This window comes from Calypte anna, chromosome 3 (genome assembly GCF_003957555.1).
Source record: "Calypte anna isolate BGI_N300 chromosome 3, bCalAnn1_v1.p, whole genome shotgun sequence".
Taxonomy (NCBI): Eukaryota; Metazoa; Chordata; class Aves; order Apodiformes; family Trochilidae; genus Calypte; species Calypte anna.
The window spans coordinates 18,276,793-18,304,430 of record NC_044246.1 but is presented as its reverse complement, the minus strand read 5'-3'; the positions used below and the strand labels follow the sequence as shown (position 1 = coordinate 18,304,430).

The following is a 27,638-nucleotide window of genomic DNA, read 5'->3' as shown; positions in this document are numbered from 1 at the left end:
TTGCTGTACTCAGTCGGACTTCTCTGACCTGTAGGTGACAGAACTTCTGGGACAGATTTTCTTACAGTAACAGTTTTGGGTTTGCTAGGATATTGTGAAATTAGAATGGCAATAACCTCCTCTGCCACAGCCACACGTGCACAAACACCACAGAACCTTTAAACTTCACACTGCCGAGATATATGTAGGTGAAAACAGTCTCAGTTTTACAGATATCAAAACAAAACCACAAGATCTTGGTATTAAACAAAGAAGTAGTAAATGAAAAAGAGAGGATCACAATTCTTCATTTCCCGTCTGTAACCTGAGCATCATTACCCAGAGGGAAAGAGCACATATTTAGCACATATTTTGCCCCTCCACTATTTTATGATGCTCACACACTAGTTGCTGGGCTCTCTGATTGAATGGTCCAGAGTCAACTCACAAGTGTTTTTATATCTTTGTTCTGAGTTGGCCCATGCATCAATGGGAAACAATTAAAAAAGCTCTGAATATCCTTCATTTTAGAAGCTATTAACCACTTCTCATTTAGCAATTCTCTTGGTTATCACCAAAAAAAAGTGCTGTAACTGAGTCCGTTATATGCTGTTTTAGAGGAAGTGCTCATATGCCCAGTTCAGGGATAAAAATTAAGACGCCCTCTTTCATAAGTTATTTTCAAGTAGGAATCAAGATATAGATACAACTTTGCTATCCCCCCAGACCAGAAGATTTAAACTCTGGACAAGAGGTTGGAAAACAAAGCCATTTAATAACACAGATCAAATCCTAGCAGTGGGGAAAAAAGAAGTCTCCAAAAGCTGATGCCAGGTTCTCCTGCTGCTGCTGAATCAACTAGACCACTTTACATGCATAACAAACTAGGATGAATCACTTTGTAAAACAGGTATGTGGAAAAATAAAAAATGGTTGGTAATTTTTCTTTCAACTTAAATGGGATTTATGAGGAACAGATTTTTATTATTGCATGCATGCTTCAGAAAGAGAACTGGAAAACAACATCCAAATGGTTCAAGTTTTATACAGACCAATAATCTGCAGGTATAAGACATGAAAACCTGGTACAAACAAATACAGATAGCTAGAAAAATTAGAAGAAAGCATTGCACATGGACTCTACATTATATTATATCACATGAAAGAAATGATTAGTTCCTCTTGAAAATATTCCTCAAAGGAAAAAATAACTCTATATCTGCATCAGCCATTTTGAAATTCATAATAGGAACAACAAACAAGAAGCTGTAACTGTTAATCTTCATGAAAGCTTATGCACAGATAACTTTTTAAGTAATTTCAGTTTTCTCCATCATTCAGTTAAGGAAGGCATACCTGATCAATCGGATTTTTCAGGCAAATTTAGTATCTTCCTGTTTCTCCTCCTATATGCACATGCTGGACCTCATTGCAATAAAATGAGCATTTTCCCAACCTGAAAATCTGTCTGCAACTCTGAGCAACTGAAAGAGGTCTCTTGGAGACCTGCAGCACTAGAACATTTCCAGCAGCTACTAACCCAGAAGCACAAATTCTGCAAACAGACTGCTGTGTATAAATTATGTTATTACAAAACAGCCTGAAATTTTAGCAACAAAACTCCTTTGCTTTAAGAGTCCAGTTGCAGCTTGCTGGCTCTTCAGACATTGGGAGTGTATATCCACACTGCCATTTGCAGAAGCCTATTGCACTTGCCCATAATTCACTCATTCCTGACTGCTTCAAGGGTTTCATAAAGCATTCATATATTTAAATCACATATACTAATCAATTTTCTATTGTCTTAATTACTTACCTCACATTTTATGACTAGAAGGAAAAAAAAGGCAAAAAAGCTTAGCCCTAGAATAAAAAAATGCCACTCTGAAAGATAACTGAAATTCAGGAGCAGACACTCAAAGAGACAGAAGCCTTAGTACACTTCTTCCCCAAGCTCTGAAAAACTAAACCCACAACACATTAAGATATTCTGTTTACTTGGGACACTGGCTTTTCAGAAAAGATTATGGAAGAAACATAGTGTCTTCCTAACAGAGCTGGCAAATTATATGGTACTTAGTAAGAGAAAATCTCAAGGTGTGATAAAACAGAAAGAGTCTAATGATGAGTACAGTGAGGGAAATGAAGAGCACGAACATACTATTTTGCACACACTTCAGGCAATAATCTGTACTACTACTCTTCTTACCCACACTTACAAGTGTTTTCATCAAAATACCTTGGGGTTCTTTAACAGTGCTTACTGAGTAAAGTACTTGTAACAATACCCTTTGGGTAATCAAGGTAAAGCTATGGCAAAACTAGAATTACCTAACACATCCTTTCACTGGAACAGATGTAGCTAACAATAATCAGCACAGCTTTACTATATGTAGAGAGCAGCAGTTGCAGAGAGAAGAGCAATGGCCTTAACTAAGACTAAAAATAGTATTTTGCTATGACTTAGGAATAAATGGGAGATGTCACTGACATAAACATCTTCCACTGAAGAGACAGAAATTGAGGACATGACAGGAATAACATTTCCTGAACTCTTCGAACCTCCACTTCATTTATATATACTTACATCCATCAGCCAAATTAAAAAAAAATGGAGGACTACACAGCAGGAATAATGGGGATAGGAGAAAAAATGCCCTCTCCAGATAGGGCGGGTTAATACTTATGAAGAATGATCAGATTATCAACTCACCTACTTTGAGGTTTTGTGTTATATGAATTTATGCTAAGCTTAAGGGAGTAAACAGGTATAAGACTCTTTGATTCACAGCAACATTTCTATACAAGTTGAAGCAAAACTGTAATAAAGTATGATGACTTAAAACACTGAATTAGAGAGGAAAAAAATATAAGGATGCTTAGTTCCTCTGCCAAGACAAACGTGGCACAAAAAAATCTAGGCTCACCAAAAATTTTCATTTTCCTCTACAATAACAACGTACAGTACTTACACCACAGCAAATAAGTATTACACTTCCTCTTGTAAAACAAGTTGAGTTTGAAGACCCTATATGTATGTTTACCTGGTTGAAATGAATAATTTTTTTTTAAGTTTTATCTTCCAATCCAAGATTTCTGTGACAGCAAATCACTCTAATGTTCCCATCCTTAAATGACTGATAAATACTGCCTTAACAGGTCCTTCTTTAAAAGAAGATATGAAATAACCATGCACATTACTGAAAATCTACCACAGAATCCTAGAGAAGGAATACCAGAACACATTACCAATAAATGCATAAAAAAACCTAAGAGATGTATCAATTGTAAATATTTAGCTGTATTGCTGGGAGAGTCAGAACAAAAATCCAATTTGTTTTACTCCGTGTGGGCAGAGTTTACATTCTGATAAGTCTTCCCTGCTCCCTGTATTCTCCTACCCATTTTAGAACAAGAGAAAAAAAATGATCATTTCCAGTCAATAAGACAAGGAAAGAATGTTTTCCTATAGAAAACTACATGGAAGATGGCACATCAAAATGGTAACCATCTTCCACTCCATCCAGCAGACCAGTAGCCACTTACCTGTACACCCTGTACTTCCAAGTGCAGGTCAAGGTCCTCGTGCTGCCCTCTGCATTTTGCACAGCTTGGGTCAAACTTCACAGCAGCTCAGCTTTCCTTTGAAACACTGCCATGTTTGGTCTGTTTAAGAACGAAATCTGCTTGCCCTTAGGGCTTGATAAAGGGCAAAATCCTGTCTCCATTTGAAGTCAGTGGGCAGTTTGCCATTTAATTCAATTGGTCTAGTATTTCAGAGTGACCTTAAAGGTATACTAAAAAGCTTGTACCCATGTATCCTGTCTCTGGTTGGAGGAGCAGCAGTGGTATATATTAGTTTTTAACAGTAATGTCTGGGTGGCAACTAGGACACTTTCTCTCTTACTTTGAAAGCTCAGATGAAGCTTGTAAGCATTCATTAAAAATTATGGGACAGAACCGTAAACCCTGGTTCATCAACATCAAATTTATCTTCTGGCTGGTATTCAACAATTCATCTTAAAATTTAGAAACTACCGAACAAAAATCTGAAAAAAACATCCACTTTCACTTGGTCTAAATAATTTTAAAGAAAAGGATCAAGCATTTAAGATCATATTTCATAGCAAAAGCTAACATAGTTTTTAATATTAACCAAAATACAGCTATACCAGTGCCATAATGCAAATGATTTAGGAGACATTTGCAGAGACAACACAAGCAAGACATAGTTTACATTACCACTTCAGCATCCTCAACAAATTACAGTGGCATGGGTTTGGATGAGTCTACCAATTTGTGTATCACCATGGATAGGTGAAAATCTATAAAGAAGGTTCCACAGAAATAATTAGCCAGCTAAGAGAATAGTTGATCAGAAATTCTAGCTATGGTATGCAGAAAATAAGTTTTCTTGCTGATACACAATCATAATGAGCCACAATAAACTGGAATCAATGCCACTATTACTTACTTCTTTATAAATCAAGATTCAAGTGCTTTCTTCATGCAAAGCATAAATTTAGTCTTACAGCACCGTACAGTTGAGCTGTGAAAAACTCCAAATATTTCTCATGTTTTAGTCTCACACTTCAGTAAAACAACAGTAGGTATCAGTATTAGATGCAGGGGAAGCTCAGATTTATTTTTTTTTCAGTAACCTCATGCAAAAAGAAAATTGTTTCCCAGTTAAAAATACTCCTTTTCCTCTCAGATAATCTAAGTGAGTACTTTTATATCCTCCTTTAGAAGCTTGGCAAAAAATGCAGAGAGTATTAATTTTGACTAATGTCTCCTATTTCCCACTTCCAACATTCTGTCATAATATTAAAGACCAATTTGGTAAAGATGAGGGCAGAATAATTACATTATGCACTGTTTTCTCAGGTTTTGAATGGAAATTAAATCAGTAATCATTGCTCAGAAGATTTCTTAACACCATAAGCTTGCCCTCACACCCAAAACTTAAAAAATGAATAGTAATAAAGGCTTCAAATGGACTTTTTCACTTGACAGACACTGTAGTACTTGTACAGTCATTAAAAAGCATTTTCCACTTATTTTCATGATGTAAAATGAAAACATATTATGCCAGCACTCAAATTTTGGAAGCACAACCTGCTAGCCCAGGAGAAGGAAAAAGCAGGAGAATGCCAATTAACTCAATTACTGACAGAAAAGATATTGGGATGAGTACCTACCAGGTGAGGTTCAAAAACACACCATAAGCAGCAGTGTTTAAAAAAAATTAAAAAATAAAAAAAGGAAAAAGAAAAAAGCTCACACTCCTTGTGCTGAGTAGCACTATTAAATTCAGATGCAGGGTTGTGTTTAGGTTGGACAAGCCCCAACAGTAGAACAAAGTCAGTCTGTCTTAGTACCATAACCAAATTCTACAAGTTAACAGCTTTTCATGAAAAGCTGCCATTTCAAAGTGTCAATCAAACCTGAATATAAGTGGGAACTCCTGCAGAAATAACCAGCTGCAGGTTTGAAAAACATTTTTCACTGAAAGTGGAAACACAAAAGATGTTTGAATGAGATCTCTTTTCATTCCTGTAACAGTAGACGGTCATTTTCACAACATCAAGGACAAAAACACAAGACAAAATTGCAAATAACTTCTTGAAAGAACCATTTGCAGGGGTGATGAATGATTCAAGTTACAAATGACAGAATTATTGGCAAATGCAAACTCATTAATATGAAAAAGCTTCTCTTACTATATTGCAGTTTGTCTCCACTTTTTCTTATTGCATATGAATGATTAGGTTGTATGCATTCATTTCAACCCATGTTTAATATTCACTTTCTCACCTTGAAGCAGCAGCCTGCATCACAATCATCTAACCTGCACTGAAAGTAGTATGACTTTACACAGTTTTAGTTGTTTAAACAGAAGAAACAGTCTCAGTTCATCAAAATGCATTTTCTAACAGAAAAAACGTTAAATTTATAATCTAACCTCTAAAGAACTCAAGTTTTCTAATTCAGCTCTGTACATCCAGTGACATTTACTCAAAAAAAAAAAAAAAAAAAGAAAAAGAAAAAGAAAAAAACCCGCCAGTATTTGTACAAGTGTAAATTGTAATGAAAAAGCAGCTTACCAGTATCATGTTGGCCATATTCTACTTTCTGTAGAATATAGGAGGAACAAAGCTATTTTTCCTGTTGTTTGAAAAATGCATACTGCCTCTGAAAATGTATTTGCTGTCCAAATAGCAGCTTCATCAATATCTTATTCAACAACCAGACTGATGTAGCAGAGTTTTGTTTGCACAAATCCCTGCAGTCAACACCATGAAACAGATTTAGCCAATAGGCAAGCTTACTGAAGAGTTACAATAGTACTTTAAAGATTCCCCCCCACCTCCCAAAAGGTAATACCTGTACTGCAGCACTGTGGCATCAACATTCATTATGAATCACAGAATGTCAGGTTGGAAGGGACCTCAAGGATCATCTGGTCCAACTCTTCTAATATTATTGTCTACATATGTCTCAGCACCCTGTCGAGCTGAGACTTAAAACTTTTTAAAGTGAGGGCACTACCACTTCCCTTGGGAGACCATTCCGATGTCTGACTGTCCTCATATTGAAAAAATTCTCTTGTGCAGTTTTATCATAAACAATAAAAAAAAAATTTGGACAGTAGATGAACACCTTAGCATGTCTCAAAGCTTATTAGTGTAGACATCCTACTACATATTTATCTCCTTCCCAGTGTGAATATCACTACAATCATCACCCAACTGGGATAACATTAAGTCTTTGAGTGCTGCTACCTTTTTCTTTAGCTATACTTACAAAAGGGAAAACATATTTACAACGTACATAAAATTCACAAATTAGAACTAATGAAGTCACACAGTTATATTAAACAAAACTGAACATATTTAAGACTTAAAATCTGAAGATTTATCACAGATGGAAAATAACATTATTCTTCAGCATTGTTTGTTGAAAACCAAGATGCTATACAACATAAAACTGAGACAATTCATCAGTCACTGTACTGAGATATCAGTTACACCATCCAATTTCACACTGTATCCTGTTTTCTATATTGCAGATTAATTTCTGATATCCACAATGTCAATCTTCATGCTATATTAAGCTGCATTTTTCTCCAGCTGTAGGCTGCAGCACCCGAGCAAAGTGACCTGAGACTTTTTTCTTACACTCAAGTTTCACTCAAGTAGAATCACAGCAGAAGTTATCAATAACATCCCCAACAAGAAAACAAAAACATATTGAGATTTTTTTATCACTAGATCTTGTTCTTATCACTTTGTAGCACCAGCATTTGTTTTTAAGTAAGCTGTAGTACATCCAGTCTGCTCTGAGGTTTGAGATGAATAATTAGCTGCATGAAAATATACTTGAAGTAAGATTAAGTTGACCATAAAATGTTGCTACCAACCTATTTTAAAAACTGATATAGAAAAAAAAGGAAAGAAGGAAAGAAAAAAATTGCCAAGCCTAGTGCCTTAGCAAGCAGAGTGTTTTTTTCTAACATTCTCAAAAGCATAAGGTTTCCTATTTACTTCAGGAAACAGCTTACAAGTCAAAATGTGTTGGAGATTTTTTCGTTTTGTTTCGAGCTGCCAATTGTTAGTCAAGATTACTATTCATTTTACAGGAGTGTTAAGAATGCAAATGGTTAACAGTAGTATAAACCATATACTTGGTTTAAGTTTGAATGTCTAACACTATTACACACTGCATACATCTGCATTCCCTGTTTATGGGAATGAAATATGTAGTCATTTGAAGTCCACAATATGTATACTGTGTTTGTAATAACTGCAGATTTTACAAGCACATTATTCTTTCCATTAGGATTAAAACCTCACCGAATAGCAATTTGTGAAAGAATTCTAGCAGGGCCTTGAGCCCAGAACTCTGACCTCTGATGAGATGCTTGGCAGCAACAAACTCTAGGTCTAAGCAAAACATCTGGTTTGAGTTAGACTTCCTGAAAAAATAGCCCCTGTACTGGGGAAACTGGTATTCACTCAGCTTTGTCTATACACTTTGAGTGACTTCAACACTGTTGCAGAGGGAAAGGAAAAAAAAAATGTAATTGCCAGAATGCACGTCAATCACTGTAGACTTCTAGGTGGCCTCCAAAGAGCCAGGCACTTACATTAGGAGACACTGTACACATTTGTTCATGCTTCAAGCTTTTTCCTATTGTACTTTGTGGCTCAATGTTTTTTTCAGAATTAGTGCCAACTCTGAATTAGTCAGTCCAAAACTGAAGTAAAGCTCCAAATATAAATTTTGCCTGAAGAAATAGTTTCTGCTTTTTTTCTTTTTTTAAATATTTTAGCTTCATTTTTCTTGCAAATTTAGACAATCACTGTCATCATAAAATGAATAGGAACGTTCCCAAAAGAAACATGAAATTCCACTGCCAAAAAATTGGTAATTACAGTAACAGCTTTTGGTCAGCTCCCAAAACTTTTACACACAACACCATTTTTACCTACCTTAAATAGATATCAGTACCACAGAAGGGCAACTCTAACAAGAATGCCAATGCACTGATGTCCTGAGACTAATGCTCAAACATGCAATCAAGACAAGCTCTATCAAAAAAAAAAAAAAAAAAGAGATAGAGCTAGAACTCACTTCTCCTGTCCCCAAGATGGAAGGCACACTGTATCACAGAGCATTTGAAAAGGAAGAAACTAACTACTTTGGCAAGGTCAGTAAGAATTGCTCTCTGTTAAAGCTAAGGAGATATCAGAGAAATGAGCAGCTCAGTGCCATTAGTAGGACACAGCCTCAGTAACATCCACGACTGTCAGGGAGTAGTAAGTACATGGCCAAAATCAGTTCACCACACTGACATTTCCTTTGCAGGAGACTTTCGTGTTTTCAAATACCACAGTGAAGCCTTCTGAAATTAATTAGGTCATAACAAAGCAGTTAGCAATACTTATCGTGACCTGATACATTATCAGATACACACAGTGGCATTAAGTGTCCTATGTAGAACCAGGAAATGCAAAATAATTTAATTTCAAAGAAACAGAGAACTGAACACATTCACCTGTGTTGTATATGTACATACACGTATGTATAAGACGTGTGATAACACTTATTTATACACAGTTTTTCTATGAATTTACCTTTGATGACACTATGAATAAGACTAATTTCTATCAGTACAATACTTGTCTGTATACTCTGCTTGAAAAAAATGTGCTGTGGTGAAAAAGCACCTGAAAAGAGTTTTTTCTTCCATCTATTGCTCTATTTTTCCCAAGTCTGCAATATCACTATGTACTGTCAATGTACTCATAGTTTATTTTCTTCTTGTGACTGCTAATGCAATAATATTTTTATGTCTCATCTAGCAGTAACTTTATACTGGAATTAAATGTCAATTTCTACTTTCCACCCCCAAAATTCTAAATTAAGTGCCACTGATACCAGCCCCCTGCGTTCAGGCAAAACGCAGCCACCAGCCCACAAAGGGACATTTATAAAGTAAGCCTTGCTTGTTTGAACTGCAACACTGCCGTCACTGGAGCTTCAGCTGGGTGACTTAAATAAATAAAAATAAACCAAAGTAATAAACACCATGTTTTATGGAGCTGCACAAAAAAAAAAAAAAAAAAAAAAAGTCCTCCTGGTAAACTTGAAAGATTAGACTGAAAAGCTGCCTCTCTCATTCCGGAAGACTTCTGGCCCACACTACTCAATACCATCTCTGAAGGACACTCAGCTGTGGGCTGCAGGGCCACCCACACAAGTGTCTGCACTCCCCTTCAGGGCTGCAATGAGCTGCCCTTCTGTGTATGATGAGAGAGGAAACAAAACCATGTTCCACATTAATTAGAAACTTCTCAGTGCAACGTGAAGAACGAATCCCCTCTCAGCTTTTCAAGCAACATAGTGTTGAGAAAACAAAACGAAACAAAAACCTGCTATTTCTAGAAAGCCTTTGCAATATCCAGTTATGTTCTCTGAGCACTTACATTTTCCTACTTCTGATAGCATTCCAGTGGCCATATTAATCAAAGGTCTAACATGAAACAATTTTACATTTTTTTTCAAAGAAATAACTTACATCTGTCCAAGAACTTTAGGTTTTAAGAAGACTGAATATAATTTTAGAATCATCATCGTCAGCTGGTTGACAGCAACAAAGATAACATTCATTTTAAATAACCCTGAATTATATACAGTTGAGTAAATTCGAATTTGTTTTGCTTTAAGGTCTTCCAAAGTTGAGGCCAACATGCTGAACAAAAATATTAAACTATCTATAACCCTGTGTCAACATATGATGCTACTGGGAATGGTAAGTGAATTAATTTTCCAAGGAAAATTAATTACTTATGACTTACAGTTGTAAAAGCAAACAACGTAACTCTGGATTAGGGCACATTTAATTTCTGTTTGGAGTAGCGATTAAATTAATTTCATATAATTCATGGTATGTAATGGAACACAGAACAAAGATGAAATCTTAGACAATGATTGACACAGAAAAAAGTGTATATTTATGTTCATGATCCAAAGAAAAAGGTCACAGATATTAATCATTGTCTAGTGAAACATGATTTTAGTTTCAGAAATGATTTTTTCAAAACTGTTTGTTAGAAAGTGTTATTAGCAAGATAAATATCTAAAAAACAGCAAATAGAAAGACACGAGAGAAATCTTGCATATTGTCCCTTAGTGAAGAGACTGCAATTTTCACTGCACTGAATGACATAACTGTCACAGGATTATTAAGAACAACAGCACCACTAATTTAAATTTATCCTACATTAATTCAAGTTCGTCTTTAAGGAAGAGAGAAAAATTTGATCACAGATCCAATATTTAAACAAAGATGTACCCTAACACTGCACTACGACTTAAACATAAAAAGTACAAGTTTTTCAGTTACTTACATTTTATAGTATATGGTTACTAAGAAAAATAAATCCATATCTGAAGTGAACCCACAAAAGAGCCTTTACAGCATTCAATAATTTGATATTTGTTCAAACTAAGGAAGAATAACTATTTTATGTATTTAAGTGAGAAACAAAGTTCTTATCCTACATATCTGCTACCAGAATAACTTATATTAATATATCATTTATGATTTAAAAATATCATAACTTTAATTGCCACTTACGTACTGAAGGTATGAATTTGTTGCTGATTCCAGACTTTTAGATATCTATATTTAGATATAGTCAACAGCTGCTGTGCTATGAATTCACATGGAAACACTCAAAAGTAAGATAATAGTATTTTTCCTTACCAATCAAATGAATATACTGTTAATTCATGAATCCAAAAGAACAGATGCAACAGATGAACGCTGCACAGCAACCAGGGACTACAGAATTCCACTAACAAATAATATTTACATTCATGATGTTTAAATTGACCACACACACACATTCAAAGCAAGTGATTCACATCTCCACTGACACTCTTACCTGACTTTGGACATTAAAGAGATACTTTTACTGTGGTTGTAGTTCAATCAATTTTATCACTGTAACCTTTACACTAAAATCTGACTAGAATTTGTAACAGTGCATCTTAAAGATTAACTTACTTCACATAAAAGATGAATGTTTGAGTCTGAAAATGCAAGTTGTATGAACACAAGTATCATAGGTAACACCAAAAGCAACTTGTAGGTCTCTGGCTGTCTTTTACTATAGCATTTTTAAGACTGTTTCAAAAAGGTAAAGAAGTTAAGGAATGAAAATTTAAATGAAACCTAGGTGAAAGGAGTTGAGCAATTTTTCAATGCTAAATTTGTGTATTTTCACTTAAGGTTATTAAACACTTGAAATGTAAACAGGAAACCCAACAGCATTTCACACATTTCAGAAGCTGTCCAATCTAAATACTTTTGAAAAGATGGACTTTATCATCCTCTTCTCTGTTTCAGCTTTTAGTCAACCAAGTGTTCCCTGACCAACCGAGCTCATTTGCAGGATCTCAGCCTCTCAGCTCCCATTTTGCTCCTTTTGCCATTTGGCTCCCATGTCAGAACAGTCTCTTAAGAGTTTAAATCTGCCTGGTTGGATCATAACTCAGGCTCATTAGTGTTGAACTAAGTCTGCCCAAGTGCATTTATGGAAACGAAAAAAACCAAACAAAAAAGCAAACAAACAAACAAACAAAAAACAAAACCCCTAAAATGTTAAACAGGCGTGTGTGGAAGATATCCTAGGCCTGGGCAGTTCTACTCAGGAGTTCCTATCCCCCACTTCTGCGGCAGTCTTAAAGTAAAGAACCTTTATACCCATTTTTAATGAACACTAAACAAACAGAAATTTTAATCCAATTAAAGCACAAATCACAAAAGAGTTTAAACCAAGCCTGCTGTCATATGGCAAAAAAAACTTCCTAACAACATTCTGCCAAGAGAGCTGGTAATAAAGAGATCAGAAGCAAACTGACAAGGGAAGGCAAATCTGTCCAGCAGCTGTTTCCTGTCAACACCCTTAGATCATCCCACCTCAGCATACCACCACTTCTGAAGCTTCCCTACTTTTGCTAAAACCTCATCAGCCATGTAAAACCCCACATATGTGACACAAACTCCCTAATAATAATAAATAGCAGTGATGCAAGGGAGGGATTATTAATAGTAATGTCTAAAATTTACCTGCAGTTCAGGTTGCTTACAAAGGCACATCTCTGACAAGTTTTCAAATGCTATCTACAGTGCATTTTTGGTGACAGCAATGAAAAGAGATGCAGTCCATGGGCTGCTTTGTGAGTGACATTTGCAGATGGAATGATACCACTGTGCTCCTGCACTCCTTGTAAATACACATGCACACATTTTCCTTCATTTCCTTAAAGGGGCAGCATTGCATCACAGTGGGCACATCCTCCTGGAGATGCCGGTAAATATTCACAGTGTATTAACTAAAATAATTAATTATGCAACTCTTACCTTTCTATATCTCTTTGTTTTGTTATACAAGTTGACTATGCTTTGCTGATGAGACAGTGCATTTTTCTTTGCCAGCCAGGGAATAGGTAGACACAACCGGAGAGACTGCCAAATTACAGGATATAAACCATCCCTGGCAGCCAGCAAAACTGCTGCTGAGGATTAAATTACACAAACTTGCCAGAGGTGTAACTTATTTGGAAAGGAACCTTAAGTTTTGCATACCTACTTCACTGGGGTCAGGAAGCATCCAGAAAACATTACGGTGTGATTACCTCTCACTAACTAAGCTGCCTGCAAAGACTTTGTTCCCAAAGGTGTCAGCCAGCTTGGTTAGCAGTGCTTTACTTTTCAAAATGAGAAGCACATAATTTTCCCTAAAAATGGTACTAAACCCACATCATTTTACAACTTGCTTTCCTCACACTACACAACACTTTAGTATTCTTTAGGTTGCCAGGTGTTAGAAATCCTGCACTAAAACCAAATGTATTCATCAGTTTACTCATTCACTTTTTTTTTCTTTTAAAATGTACTTTTTCTCTACTAACAAGACACTGGTTTTTTTGTCTGCCTATAACTGTATTTTAAAGGTAAAGCTACCACACCTCATCCCTCAAAAAGTTTTGCTACACTTTAAACTTTGAGTACTCCCCTCTTTTTTTTCAAAAATTTCAAAGAGGCAATTCCTTACAGTATGATACAAAAAAAAATCCATGACAACAGCCTCTGCACAGGAGCCTATAGGTTCACAAAAGAGGTTTAAGTTTCCTTTATTGAGGAGTAGAGCTAAGAGCACTGTGAAACTCTATCCCACATGACCCATCTTTCAAGACCCAGTGAGTTAATTCAGAGACAAAAACAGAGGCAGCCCATAATTTGTCTAGTTACTATCATAAATTTTTAAATAACAACGATGGCAATGTGTCCTTTAGTCTGTGTTGTTTAGGGATTTCTGTAATATCAGAATAGCCAGTTTCTCTCATGATACCCTGCCCTTCCAGCCAGACTCGAGTCCACTGGTACGTTTCATAGAATTCTTTTTGTCATCCTAAGGAACACCCATAATTAACTGTTTGCCAAAGAAGAGTGATACACTTTAATAGAATGGTCTGATTACTGTGAAATACACAGATGTGAGCATTTGGTATGTTTTGACACAGTGTACAAGCAAAGGTTCTCTTTGTTACACAACTGTTTCAATTAAAGTATTGTAAACCATAAGTAAGTTCACAAAACTGCAATTATAGCATAAAAGATCCATTCTATACCTATGTACAAATTCACCATAGTAATATAGAAAGAACACTGAAGCACTTTGTAGAGATGTTAACAGGAGCTACAGAAATCACACAATATAAAGCACTGCTCCCCTAAAGACCATCCCATTTTCTTAATCACAAAAATGTAAGTTGCAAACCAACATAAATGACTTCCAATAAGCTTAATAAAGCCAAATAAAGCAAACTCAAGTTTGAGGTTGCTTTGACAATCACATCTCAGAGATTTAAAAGACAGTCATGCACACTGTATGTCATCATATTCTCACAACATACATGAGTGATTTTCATAGGCTACAGAATATACACTCATATATCTACAGGTCAATTAAAAGAATAAAGACGTGAAATAAAATTCTTAAATACCACATGAAAAATGTACATTTCTAACTGAAAAAAATTCAGCCAGCTACAGTATTTTTCTCCATGTTATTTAGTAAAAGCATGCTGTGCAATGGATGTATAGTCAAAATCAAATATCAAGAAGGATATTAAGTCTCTTGCATTTCAACATTAAAACTGTGCGTGTATCTTAAGAAAAAAATAAGACAAACCCGTTACTAAACCACACAGCAATTCTTTGTGATGGCCAATGTTCACATCATGACAAATCTTGTTTGTACTCACCAACTACTTCACAGCTTTTTTTTTGTTTGTTATCAGCTTCCTATTTAAATACTAATTTTCAAGCTTTCATGTTAGAGAGACAATACTTTGAATGTGTCCAAACTATGGATTTAGCTGGTAAAGAAATATATATGAAGTTTGTTAAGCCTCAAAATAGCTCAACAAGCAAAGCTATCAAGTTATATTTGCTAGGGCTTTGAAAAAATAGCCTGACAAGCAACTGCAAGGGACAAGCCAGACTTTCTTGCAGGAAAGACAACAAATGGAAATAATGCCTAGGCTTGCTCAACCTATAGCTTTATCAGGCTGGCCCAACTGTATTTCATCTTATTCTTGCACTTAGAGATACCCTTGAGGTTCACTTCATCCCTGTATTTCTAAAATTTTGCAATAGATCACCTCCTAGCTATTCAGTCTTAACACGCAAGTCAGCTTGTCCCAGATGAATAATTTTCATGAGTGTGCAGGAAAGCATCCTGTCACTGCAGGCTCCTACTGTAGGTTTAGAAAGGTGATGTCACGTACCATCTTTTGATGGAAAAAGATAATGATTAAAGAATGCAAACAAAGGGCTACACGCAACTTCAGCCACATGCAGGAACCGTCAGTTACATCCTTCCACCTCATCCCACCACTTCTCCCTCCTCAGCATGAGCGTCCTTGGGCACAGGGGCAAGCAGGGAAGGAAAAACCCACACAGGAATGGCCTGAGACAGCAGAAAGTGTTCTTCACAGCCTTCTGGGAGAAAGGAAAAAAGCTCCTTTCCTTTGCAACAGGAACTGAGACATGACTTCAGTGAGATGCCTTGCTATTAAACAGCTGGTTGTAGATTTTAAGCTGAATTATATCCACAATACCATAATTATGACAGAACTGGCCTGATTAAGGAGGAAACGTATAAGAATAAAAGTGTTCCCTAAAGAAGGGATCTCTCTTTCTCTCTCTCTCTTTTTTTTTTTTTTTTTTTTTTTTTTGGGTGGAGAAAGGGAGAGGGTCAGAACCCAAGACTAAAAGGCATTCCAAATTTCAACTGAATAAAATGTTCTACAGAAAACAATCAAATGCAAAACCACTGCATTTCTGTAAGGGGAGAAATACAGGGAGGAAAACAGGCATTTCAAAATGTAATTGTTATTGGGCATTCCGATGAGGCTTTGTGAAACATTCCTTTAAACAGGATCCTTCAGCATTATCTAGAAAAGCCAAAATTAGCTCAACTATTTTTTTCTTGAAGAAATTGCTACTTAAAAGTATTGCTTACAAATTTCATTCATTTGATATAAAATATTCCAGCTACATCTGGCATCAAATATCCTTCCACTTCAGAGGTTACACAACTACATATATTCTCTCTCACATCCCTGTGGATATTGATTTTCCAGATGTATTAAACAATGAAGATGTTACCATGTACAAAAGTATATAATGAAGACATTTCTATGCCCCAGAAATTATGAAGACCAAATAGGGTGTTGCATTTTCAGGATCAGGCATGGTGTAAATTATTTATTATTATACACAATCTGTCAAAAATTCTGCTTCTTAAATGCACACCACATATTTTGTTCTTAGACTTCAGGTGAGTTTGAGTTCCTCCTTAGATCTCTCTCACTGGTTTTTAGCATGACAGGATTTTGCATATTAAATGAACAGCAAAAGACCAGCCAAACTAAAAATAGTTCCTTAGCATTATTTCTTCTTTCTCTGCCTTATAATACAGATCCAGATTTTGATGTTTTAAAAGTTTATTAGTTTAATTCTCCCATTAATTTAGAGTTTAATTTTTGATTTGTCTTTGTCAGGGACCAGTAGGCAGAAAGTTAACACTAGTGATGTTTTATTCTCCTATCAAAAACTGGGTTTCTATTTGAGAGGAAAGAATTCTTTTGTCTTTAGGCATCTTTTTTACTCCTTATTCATTTTCTTTGCTGTGGAATTCAATTCCCTAACTGCAATCTTTGTGAAGCAGCTTTGTTCTCGGCTCTCATCTACATCTCTAAGATCTTTACAACTGTAGTGGTAATTCATCACCCAAAATCCAGTTTGCAGCATAATAAAGTCTTGAGCCACTAACTGCTTCTTCCCCAATAAGAATTCAGCTTTGAATTGGCATGGGATGTGGCAAAGCAAACATATTCTGTATCAGGCTGAGTCCCGGCATCATCTTCATGTTAAACTACAGAAGAAATCATAGTAATATGGCCTGAAGGTGATAAATTAATTTTGGCTAAGTTCCTGTCTGGGAGGAAAGAACAATTTTCCTAATGAGATAAAGATGAAGGAAGACGAGGACCTTTAGGCAACTGGAATTTAGTCTGAGAGAGGCCCTAATAAATCAGGTTGTGCTTCTCTGTGTTTAAGGAAATAACTGTTAGGAGATCCAGAGCCTGTTTATTTTTCTCTGACAAACCTCATTTTCTTGGTAGTGCACAAACTCAGAATCGTAACTGGAAATAGGAAAAAAAAAAACAGGTGGTCAAGTACAAGTTTCAAGTTTCTTGTCACCTAAAATAAGTAAACACAAATGCCAACTGATGGGGTTTAGTTTACAGAGATCTGCTACCTGGAAACCTATGTTTACCCAAAGTATCCATAGACAGATGAGCAGATTTGCTTGGAAAATTTGCTCTAAAAAAACTAGAAAATACCAACATTCTCACAAACATGCACATCAAGTACCAAGCAGCCAGGTAGAAGGGACCAGAATGTCACAAAAACAGGAGCTAGAGAATATGCAGTCCCTTCACACAGTAAGCTTGGGGGGAGGTGGCAGAGGGTGCAACTTTTGAGAAAGCTCAATTGTGAGCAGCAGATTTAATGCACAACCACTTCACTTTCCTGTATAACTACTGTCACTGCTGATAGCAGCAGCTCCTGGCCAAGGGGGTCACACAGCTGAACATACAACATTCCTCTGCCACAGTCAGAGGAAGCTACAGCCTTCACCAGGCAGGTTCTGCCTCAGCAGTCTCTCACTTCAACCTCTGAGAAAATACTCTTAGAAAAGACAGAGTAATTCATGTCTCTGCCATTGCCTTTCACAGTGTAGTTTGGGATCTCTGGCTATGGTAAACTGATAGAGAGGGCATGTCCCAAGTCAATTAAAACTCAAGTAGTTGTGAAAGCCCCAGCTCCATTCCTCCCCCAAGCTACCGATTGCTGCCCCTCCCATACACCAACCCAGGACATCACAGTGCTATTAGGAACAACAAAAAAGGATTATGTCACTGGGACAGGAGTAGCAGAAAAGGCAGGATGACCTCTTCAGGGAGCTCACACTTGATCAACACAATGAATGTGCAACCATTCCTTAAGCAACCACCAACCTGCTTGTGCTACACGGCTTCCACAGGCAGCAGCAGCAGCAGCCAGCCTCAGCTTGCCTCTGCCTGAAGAGGCAGAGGTCGAGTGCAGGACTAACTGCTGTCTATCCTTCAGGACAAGAATGCCAAAATTCGGCTTTGAAAGATTCTTAAATATCAGTTTCAGGGTGTTTATGAAAGGGAATGCTAGGTTTTTAGTAACAGTGAACTACTGAAAGTAGCCATCTTCATGAAAAGCCAGTTACATTTTTGGTCTAGACTACACAATACATATTTCATCCCAGAAATTAAAAAAGCTACATACAGTCCACAGTTAGACCATAAATTAAAATGTAATAAAACCTTTCAAGTTTTCTCGGATAACAGAAAATCCTGCCCTGGAATACTCTCTATCTGAGCAATTATATCAGTCATTACTCTGGGACTCCCTGTACAACAAAACTGGCTTCTGAGATGCCAGAAAGTGACTGTTCTGTCTGAAGATCAGTCATAACAGCTTAATTCTTCCTTTCCCTTCCCCTCACCCTGCCTCAGGAGAGTTCTCATGCCCAAGGGGCAGCATAGCTCCTAACTTTGCTTTCAAGAGTGCAAATTTGCTTTCAGTAGTGTCTTATAAAGCTCTAGTACCTCAGAAAATTCTGTATCTTTGAGTATCTTACAGCTTCTGTGGTGATAATAACTCTGGCAGGAGGTGTATCTAAGGATTTATTAAAACTATGGTTAGGCTTAAAAATGCAGATTGCTGTGAATGAAAATATATTCTATTACAGAGAAGAGTAGATGCTTAATTTTCTGTTTTGTTTTTTTTTTTTACTCCTCTGTTTGGTAGGCCCATGCATAAATGCTTTCCTGAATCAATGCCTATATGCTATAAAATGACAATAAATTATGTACCACTTCTCAATAACAATAACTTTGTTAAGACACTTTGAAGATGAAAATTGCTTCTAAGAAACAACATATAAAAATGTATAAAAACTGTCAAACACTGTTCAGTTCCGCTTCAGTAAACAAAACTTCAAAACAAATGCTTTCATTACAAGCTTCTGAGAAGGAATGTACCTAATAGGACAAATTAATGGTTTCTAAATGGTGGATCAATATCTCATTGTATCTTACACAAAGAGCTAAAGCCCCATTGATGGAACAATACAAAAAAGAGAAAGCTTTACAGCTCAGGTTACCTGTCTGATTTGATGTTTTCAATAGACTATACATTAGTCTATATACAATGGCTATACCTATAGCCATTTCAGTCTCAATCACAATCATTAGAAGTAGAAATTTAAAAAAGAAACAATCTGACTTCTAAGTATTTACTACCATTCTACCAACTCTACAAAAGTCTTTTAAAGGAGCCATAGCTAGTTAACAACTATAAAGCAGCATTTTAGTGTTGCTCCATATCATGACAGATTACCCAGATTAAATGATACGTGGTATTATTATCTTACCTGATACATTCCAACTCCTATGTGTTTGGGCTCAATTTTCACGAGCTCGGCTAATGGGTCTTGGACACGTCTAGCTATGGAAACTGAAAAACATAATTATAAAACATCTATGGTTTTTATCTGAAAAATCAAAATCATGCAATCGCTTTTAATATATTTTTTTAATCTTCTACATATTTAAGATCTTCTTTTAACCTGGAAATAATGAATAATATAACAGAATCCTTTTTCACTGATAGACAGGGAACATGAAATGTACATTAATCAAATGCTCTAATAGAATATTTCAAGCAAAGACCTAATGAGATTTCAAGCTGTAATCATGACAGTAAAAAAGTTTTTTCAGACCACAGTTAATAAATAGAACTGTGTACATTATATTTTCCTTTGAATCCATAGTAAATGCACATGTGACATTTCAAATTAAGCTCTGAAATACAACCTTAAGCCACAGGTATGTAGAAACAAATAAACTGTTAAAAAAGAATGGAGTAAGTGTTCATCTACTTATTTATCTAATATGGTAAGGTACACACAACATACTTTCATATTATGTATTTATATAATCCAACCATAAAATTCAGTGTTCACTTTGAAAATGGTTTCGGGGCTCCACTAATATAAATTGCATACCAAGACACAACAGTTTGCAATCTGTCATCCTTATATCCTCATTTAAAAAAAAAAGCAGCAGTTTCTAACATCTCTGGTGCCATTAAGAGCACACAGGAAGAACCCTTGGCCTTCTAAATCCAAATGTTGAATCAAGAACGCATTTTTAAAGCCTCTATTTATTGATAGATTCTTTACTTAATAAAATCTCAGAAAAAATACTTATTTGCAAATGTCAGTTCTCAGCCCTGGTCTAATTCTGCAGATACTGGGTTACATTCAGTATTTGCAATTGTGCTCCCTTCCCTATATACTCAACTAGAAGAGTTCTGTTCTTCCAGGATTATATTTTTAAACTTCTTCCTCCTGAGTAAAGACAAAATAGGCTGGCCAGTTTAGGAGATCTTTGAACATTCGTTTTACCTAGTGAAGTAAACACTGATGAACAGTACATTCACCCTCACTGCTGGCATTAGTAATTTCAAGAGATGTTTCTTAAAATTTATTTTACATTGAAATTCATTTTTAATCAAATCAAGAGAGTCTTAAAGGAAGAACTGACATGAGTTGGGAGTTAAGTTATATGCATGGTACTTTGCTTAACAATACATACAAAATGTTCAAATAGGAAAACTGGAAGTATTTCCAGTGGTCAATAGCTGATTTTACACACACACAGAAACACACATGATGATCTTTAAGGTCCCTTCCAACCCAAACCATTCTATAATTCTAAGACCAAGATTATGGTTATCATATACATATGATAAATACACACACACACACACACACACACACCAAAAATAAACACTTTTATAGAATCACAGAATTATTTAGGTTCAACAGACCTCTTGCAGACATAATTTTGTCTAATACCCCTGCTGAAATAGGGTCAGCAAGAGCAGATTTCCCAGGAACACATCCTTTGAATATCTCAATCGATGGAGACTCTGAAGCCTTTCCGGACAACCCATTCCAGTGTTTGAAAACCCTGATAATAAATTAATGTTTTCTGGTGTTCAGACAGAATTTCCTGTATTTCATTGTGTGCCCATTGCCACTTGTTCTTATAGAGGGCATTACTGATAGAATCTGCCTTCCCTCCTATTAGGTATTTTATTTGTTTAGGTATTTTATCATAAGATCCCTGAGAGTCTTCTCTTCTCCAGACTGTACACGGCCACTTCTCTGTTTCTCCTTGTATGAAGGGTGCTCCACTTTCTTGATTATCTTTGCAGCCCTAATTTAAATAGCAACAACCACTAAAGCAGTGTGTTGAAGATTTCACAGCATTTCAGAAAATGATTTGACTGAACACTGATACTTGAGGCCAAAACAGCAGAGAGACCTAACATTTATTGCAATGCAAGCTTCTCAAAGCGCATTGCGAAGTTTATCCATTAAATGCAACATTAGAGATTTCACCTTTAAAGACCTCACTCTGCTAAATGCACAGTTAACATGAAGTTCACTGCTCGGTCATGCAAGACTTTTCATATCCTTTATTATCTATTTTAACCTAGGCTGACAGTGGCTGTTTGGTAGCTAGGCTCAGAGAGCTCCGTGTTGGTGACATCTGATATGCCTGCATTGATAGAGCAGTTCTGAATTCAAAGGCCACAGATGCCTTCTTCTCAAGGAAAAAAAAAACCAAACCAAAACAAAAAACCAAAATAACCCTAACAGTGTAAATACACTGGTTATCACTTTGAGATATTAGGTGGCATCTATCACCACTCACCTAGCAACCAGAAGCTGAACAAAGCACCTATGACAGTAGTAATGATTCAAACCAGGAACCATCTAAAACTAGGTATTTCTTCTGAATGTGCTTATGTTTATGTATAGATACTATACTTTCCTTTCAGTAAACTTTCTTAATCTCAACTTGTTTAATAGCTGTAACACATTTTAGAAGATTTTCTTTTACTTTCACGTAATGGCAAAATGGATCAAAAGTTAGATTTTGCATCAGCTGAGAACAAGCATCTCTCACTGTCCACATTTCCTTTCATTACATCTTTTAAAAATAGACAACTACATGCATAGGTTGATAAAGGAATTTTCCAAGCATAACCTGCTCTTGGGAACCTTCAATTAAAGCAAAATCTAGGCTATTCTTGTCATAATAGCTAGGTTGACAATGCTGTCATGTCCCTAGGCGGCTTCCAGCAGAGGACCTGATCCAGCAAAGCACTTCAGCACAAATACATGCTGGTATTCCCACTGGAACTAGAAAAACTATTCCCATGCATGAAGTTATACAGACATTTAAGTGCTTTCCTGGATCAACCCTAAAAGCTACAATATTGAAGCATGAAGACCCACTAACAGTCATTTATAGGGTCTAAGGGACACAGCTCCCACAGCCAATGCCAGCAGAATAGCTGACCTGCAGACCTGCCACTACAGCTGCAATTTTAATCCAGAACTTTTCAAATTCAAACCAAAAGGGAGCACAACAGGGAAAAGGCAAGAGCTGGTTGCATTCCCTGCACATGCAAATTCAGTCAAGACAAGCATCCACTGTCTCTGGTACAGACAAACCCACTTTTTCTTTGTTACAGTAGGCAACAGGAAGATAGATCTTTTTAGGGCACAGTGAGGTTCTGGTCTGGTGATTTGATCCATGTTGTTGGACTCTTACTGAAGCTGAGTTTTACTGAAATTATGAGGGCTCAGCAGAAGTACAAGGTCTGCTACCATGGACCAGACAGAGACAGTAAATCTGATGGTCTTACATTTTCACCTCTAGAATTTAAGTCAATCCATTTCAAAAGGGTTTCTTTTTATACTAATTTCTTTTACACTAAAACTGTTTGTTTATATGCCTAAAGTACATTTCAGGAATGGCTAGAAACCTTGTGTTTTTAGATAAGTGACAACAAAACAGTTAACGCATTCTCACTTCTACAATTATTTGGTTATGCTTCATTTTCTCTTATGCAAGTACAAAATAAATTATATGATGGCATGCAGGGAAAAAAACCCCAGAAAATCAGATTTATCAAAAGTAATCAGCAGAACTAAACATGAAGAGCCTGAGATGCAACTCTTAAAATAGGCTAAGTAAAATGTGAAAGAAAAACCCTATTCAATATTAAACAGAGTATTAAGATCAGAATGACACGGCCCTTTACTACAAAATCATCACAAGAATTGCAAATGTGATAGATGCAAAGCTTCAAGTTGTCAACTAAGAAGAAAACATTATTGCAATACTTGGAGTGACAGTAACATATTGTGCTGCCATGCAGTAAATCCATGTAAAATTTTAAAGCTTGGGGGGACAAGATGGCCTAGGTGGTCTTTTGACTTTAATGTAGATGAACTTTGCCTCCAAATGGAATGAGAAATAAAGAAGATTACAGAAAACGTATTTACCAAAATCCTGTCTCATCATGACGTTCTCTGATGTTTTGTAAAAATGGCAATTAAGCTGTTTGGTGGGCTCAATTCACTTCAGGCTTTGGTTATTTGACAAGAAGAAGCTATCAGATGAGATGGTCCAGTATTTTTGCCTATCAGTGATGAGGTGCAATGAGAGTATGGTGAGCAAAAAAGCCTTGATAAGAGTTGCCTGCACATCTCATGTCACTCTCCATCTCTGATTTTCACAGAAAATAAGGAGTTCTACTAAAATGTTAAGTTTCCTAATGGCTAATGAGCAGAAGTCCCTCAGGAATTTGCAAACATACGTAATTACCTGGCTCCTCCTTTCTTAAGGAGACCAAATCTCTCTTAATTTCAAACTGACAAATTCAAAATTAAGACTATTTTCCTCACATGTTCAAGTCACATAACTTTGTTTTTACTAGTATTTTCTACAGCAAGTGATATAATTTTTTGACAGGGAATAAAAAGGAGAGAGTTTCCACTCCAGACTACTACTAACAGTTATCAGGCTAAATCTTTCCATACTAAAGACTGAAAAAAGTTCCCACTCTCAACAGTGAGGGGCAAAACCAACACAGCCAGCTTCCAACTATGTATCTAAATGGTATCTAAACAAGGGCCATGCCAGCTGACAGCCCTAAAAAATACAGAATTAGTGCTAACTTCTTAATTAGGCTACCTGCCACCCCTCAGCAATGGAAAAGATCTAAAGCACTCATTATGGCCCAAATCAGATATGCACACTATTTAGGGTGCGAAAGCAGCTACAAATCTTGTCAGCAACATAACAAAATTTATTATAAATGGTTTCAATCTTTGTGCCCACTTCAGGGGCAGCTTGCCAACTTTTGCATTCAGACACTCACATATTAAACCGTTCTCCTTTTGCATTGCTCTACGTAAGAGCCATGCCATAAAGCAGAAGATGAATGGCTGTTTATAGGGTAAGAGTGAAAATGAACATACAAAGTTCTGCCAAAGGCAGTGTGAGAGACTGCCAGGAATGCTTATGTGTAGAAGAATCAAAGAAAAAAAAAATTCTATTTCCTTCAGTTACAGTGGCATTCAAATGTTTTTTGCCACTGAGAGTAGAAAAAATGCTTTTGGCCCAAAGTCTAAGATGATGGCAGTCCTTTCTTTAAATACACGGGTCTTTATATAAGAATAGAAGTATGACCCAGTCAACAACTGTGACAGTTCAGCTATGTCATATGAGTGGGAACATTTGTTTGCGTTTTGAAACAACGTGAGGCTTCCAGATGTGAAGGCCATGGGTGGTTTACAAGTAAATAGATGGCAACCAGAATCTATTAGGCTATAATGAGCTCAACTTCAAATCTATCAGAAATGAGAACATTCTATATTTCTATTATAAAAGTATTCTGTTCTTGCTGAGACATGCTACTATAACATCCAAGTAATTCATCCCCTCTTCTATTTGAAATTAACCTTGGTACCCAAATCTTTCAACCTTTCTGGGCTGAAACTTCAATGCCAATGAAATAAAAAACTAATACATTAAGGTAATCACAGACTAACTTAAAAATGCATATGTAATTAGTGTCAATATTTCCTACAAGGGTAGATATGGAAACATTACAACATTACTAAATCTTTTTATAAGGCCTATTATTATGTTCAGGATCAATTACTCTCCATAAGTATCTGAAATAATATTTACTCAATGATCGATTGTTCAGGTTTCCTGAGTCCTGGAAGCTTTCTATCCTGTTGACCTGAATTTCACCCTCCTTGCAAAGGATACAGTGAAACGTACAGTAGTCTTTTCATTAAGCATTCTTTCTCAGTAGGTCAGGATTTGTGACACAGTTTTGAATCCTCATATATCTTCTTGGTGGGTTTAAAGTATGCAATTTATTTTAAGCAACTGTTCAACAGCTGCATTTCATCCAAAATTCTTCTGTGGCAAGTGAGCAGGTTTTTGTTTTAAAAAGGTTATATTTTAGTTTACTTTAAACTCCATAAAACTGATAATCTGTTATTTGCCTAAGATTAATGAAATAATGAATGACAATGTTCTATTTATTTACTACAAAAATCTTTAAAATACATGGCTTGAATACAAAGAGGAAGTAAGAAATACATTTAAATGGAAAACCTCTAAAGGTGAATATTGTAATGCAGATTTATAATACCAGTATTTCTTCAAGAAATATTTCTTAGAGGCACACTCTCAAAAACACTTTTCCGAAAAATACGTCATTTCAGGATAACAGCATTTTGTTATCTAAGGTGAGATGAGAGACATATAATAATTTAATTGAAGCCTGATGTGATTTTTCTGTCACAGAAATGAGTTATCTTACAGCTTGATAAAAATTCAGAGAAATCTTTTCCTATCTGCTCAGCTTAAAAGGTAGACATTTTAAGTATGTTTTTCACATTCAGACTGCTGGTACTGATTTTAACTGCATCACCATGTCATTGATTACTGCTAGTACTAAAAATAAAAATTGCTTTGAGTTCTGTACTAACAAGAGTTATTTATGTATATCAACCAAAAAATTAACCTTTCATAAGTGATCAGAATTTTCATTCCTATGCCTACAGTAAGAAAAGCAGCTTTGGCAAGTAACACACCACACTGATGTATTAGAAGCAAACAGAATCTCTTTAAATTGAAGAGCATCCTTGCATTTATTTTTTCTGTGGCTCCACACTTCAAATAAGTAACAAAGCCTTCTAAGGAAAATATGTAGGCACACACATACACTGAGTTACATCCAGAGGAAAGGAAGATAATAATTTTCGTAACTCTTTCATGCTAAGAGCAAGTGGCTTTACCAGAGCCTGGGCTAGCAGCATTCTGCTTCTTGACATTGCTTTTAGACAGAACAGGTAGTATTTTTATCAGTTTATTCAGAAGCACAGCAAATGATGATCTGTAAATAAAAGGCCAAGTCTGTTTACTCAGATCCATCTGAGATACAAGAAACAGGTAAACAAGAGGAAGGTAAGGTGTGCAGTTCCCATCTTTCTACAGAGGATGCAAAGATTACACATCAGTTGCAAACATTTGTACATGCCCAGTGAATGATGCTCAGGTAAAGGTATAAACAACGACAAAACTCTGTTGGAACACTGGAAAAGCTGATCCAAAACAACCAGGCATAAGAGTTCTCACCTGGATCAAAATAATCTCCTGTTTTAATTTGGTAACAAAGCAGAAGCCTAAGGGAATCTAAGTGAACCTTGATCTTGCAGATTACAGAAGATTTAGCTTCTCTGTTCCAGTCTACTACACTCCACAGCTTCAGAGCAAATGCAGTGCCAATGAGCAGCATGATAAGGATCACATACTATCTCATACTCATCACACGAAGCTTGAACAGATTGGAAAACATTAGATTTTTTACTAGAACAACAAAAAAGAACACAAACATCTCTAACACTTGTATAACAATCCATACAGCATTGTGCCACTCCTTTGGGGCAATTTAAGTCCAATTTTCTCTCAAAATCCTGATGCAGGCACACATGTCCATCAAAACCATAAGAGGACCGGTCCTTTCCAGACTAACTGCACTAGGGATTGTTTTTAAAAGTTATCCCCAGATTACAGAGAATTTCTGTTTAAACTGTAGAGCCTATCCCATGCCACGAGATGAGCTTCTGTTCATTAGTAGGAACTGTTTCCTATGGGGAGATAAGGAGCAAGACCTTCCTTACCTATTACTGCTGTTCATCACTGTCCTGGTTTGGGTCAGGACAGAGTGAATTTTCTGTCTTGTAATTTTGCTTTCACCTAAGTCTCTTGTATGTAGCTGCACTTGCTGAAATTAACAGCCAGTTTCTCAGTCAGTGTCTGCTTCTAGGACTCATAATGCTTGATGTTTGGTCTGCAGAACCAAGGCCACTGCTCAGTTCTAAGGAACATCTCATGCTCCGTAAGGAGAAAAGAAGTAAAGAGGTCACACCTACAACTCTCCTTTAGGAAAGACCAGACAAGAGATGACCAAAACAGACCAGGGTATTCCATCCCATACACGTCATACCCCGTATAAATTT

General features: G+C 36.3%; 1 protein-coding gene across 1 annotated transcript in view; it reads right to left on the bottom strand.

Moving 5' to 3' along the window:
* The window catches only part of SRBD1 (S1 RNA binding domain 1), a 124,174-nt gene that overhangs the window by 28,034 nt on the left and 68,502 nt on the right, over positions 1 to 27,638 (bottom strand). The window contains exon 17 of the mRNA XM_030448612.1: positions 19,602 to 19,684. Coding sequence (XP_030304472.1) covers positions 19,602 to 19,684 — 83 coding nt within the window. The remainder of the gene's footprint in view (positions 1 to 19,601; positions 19,685 to 27,638) is intronic.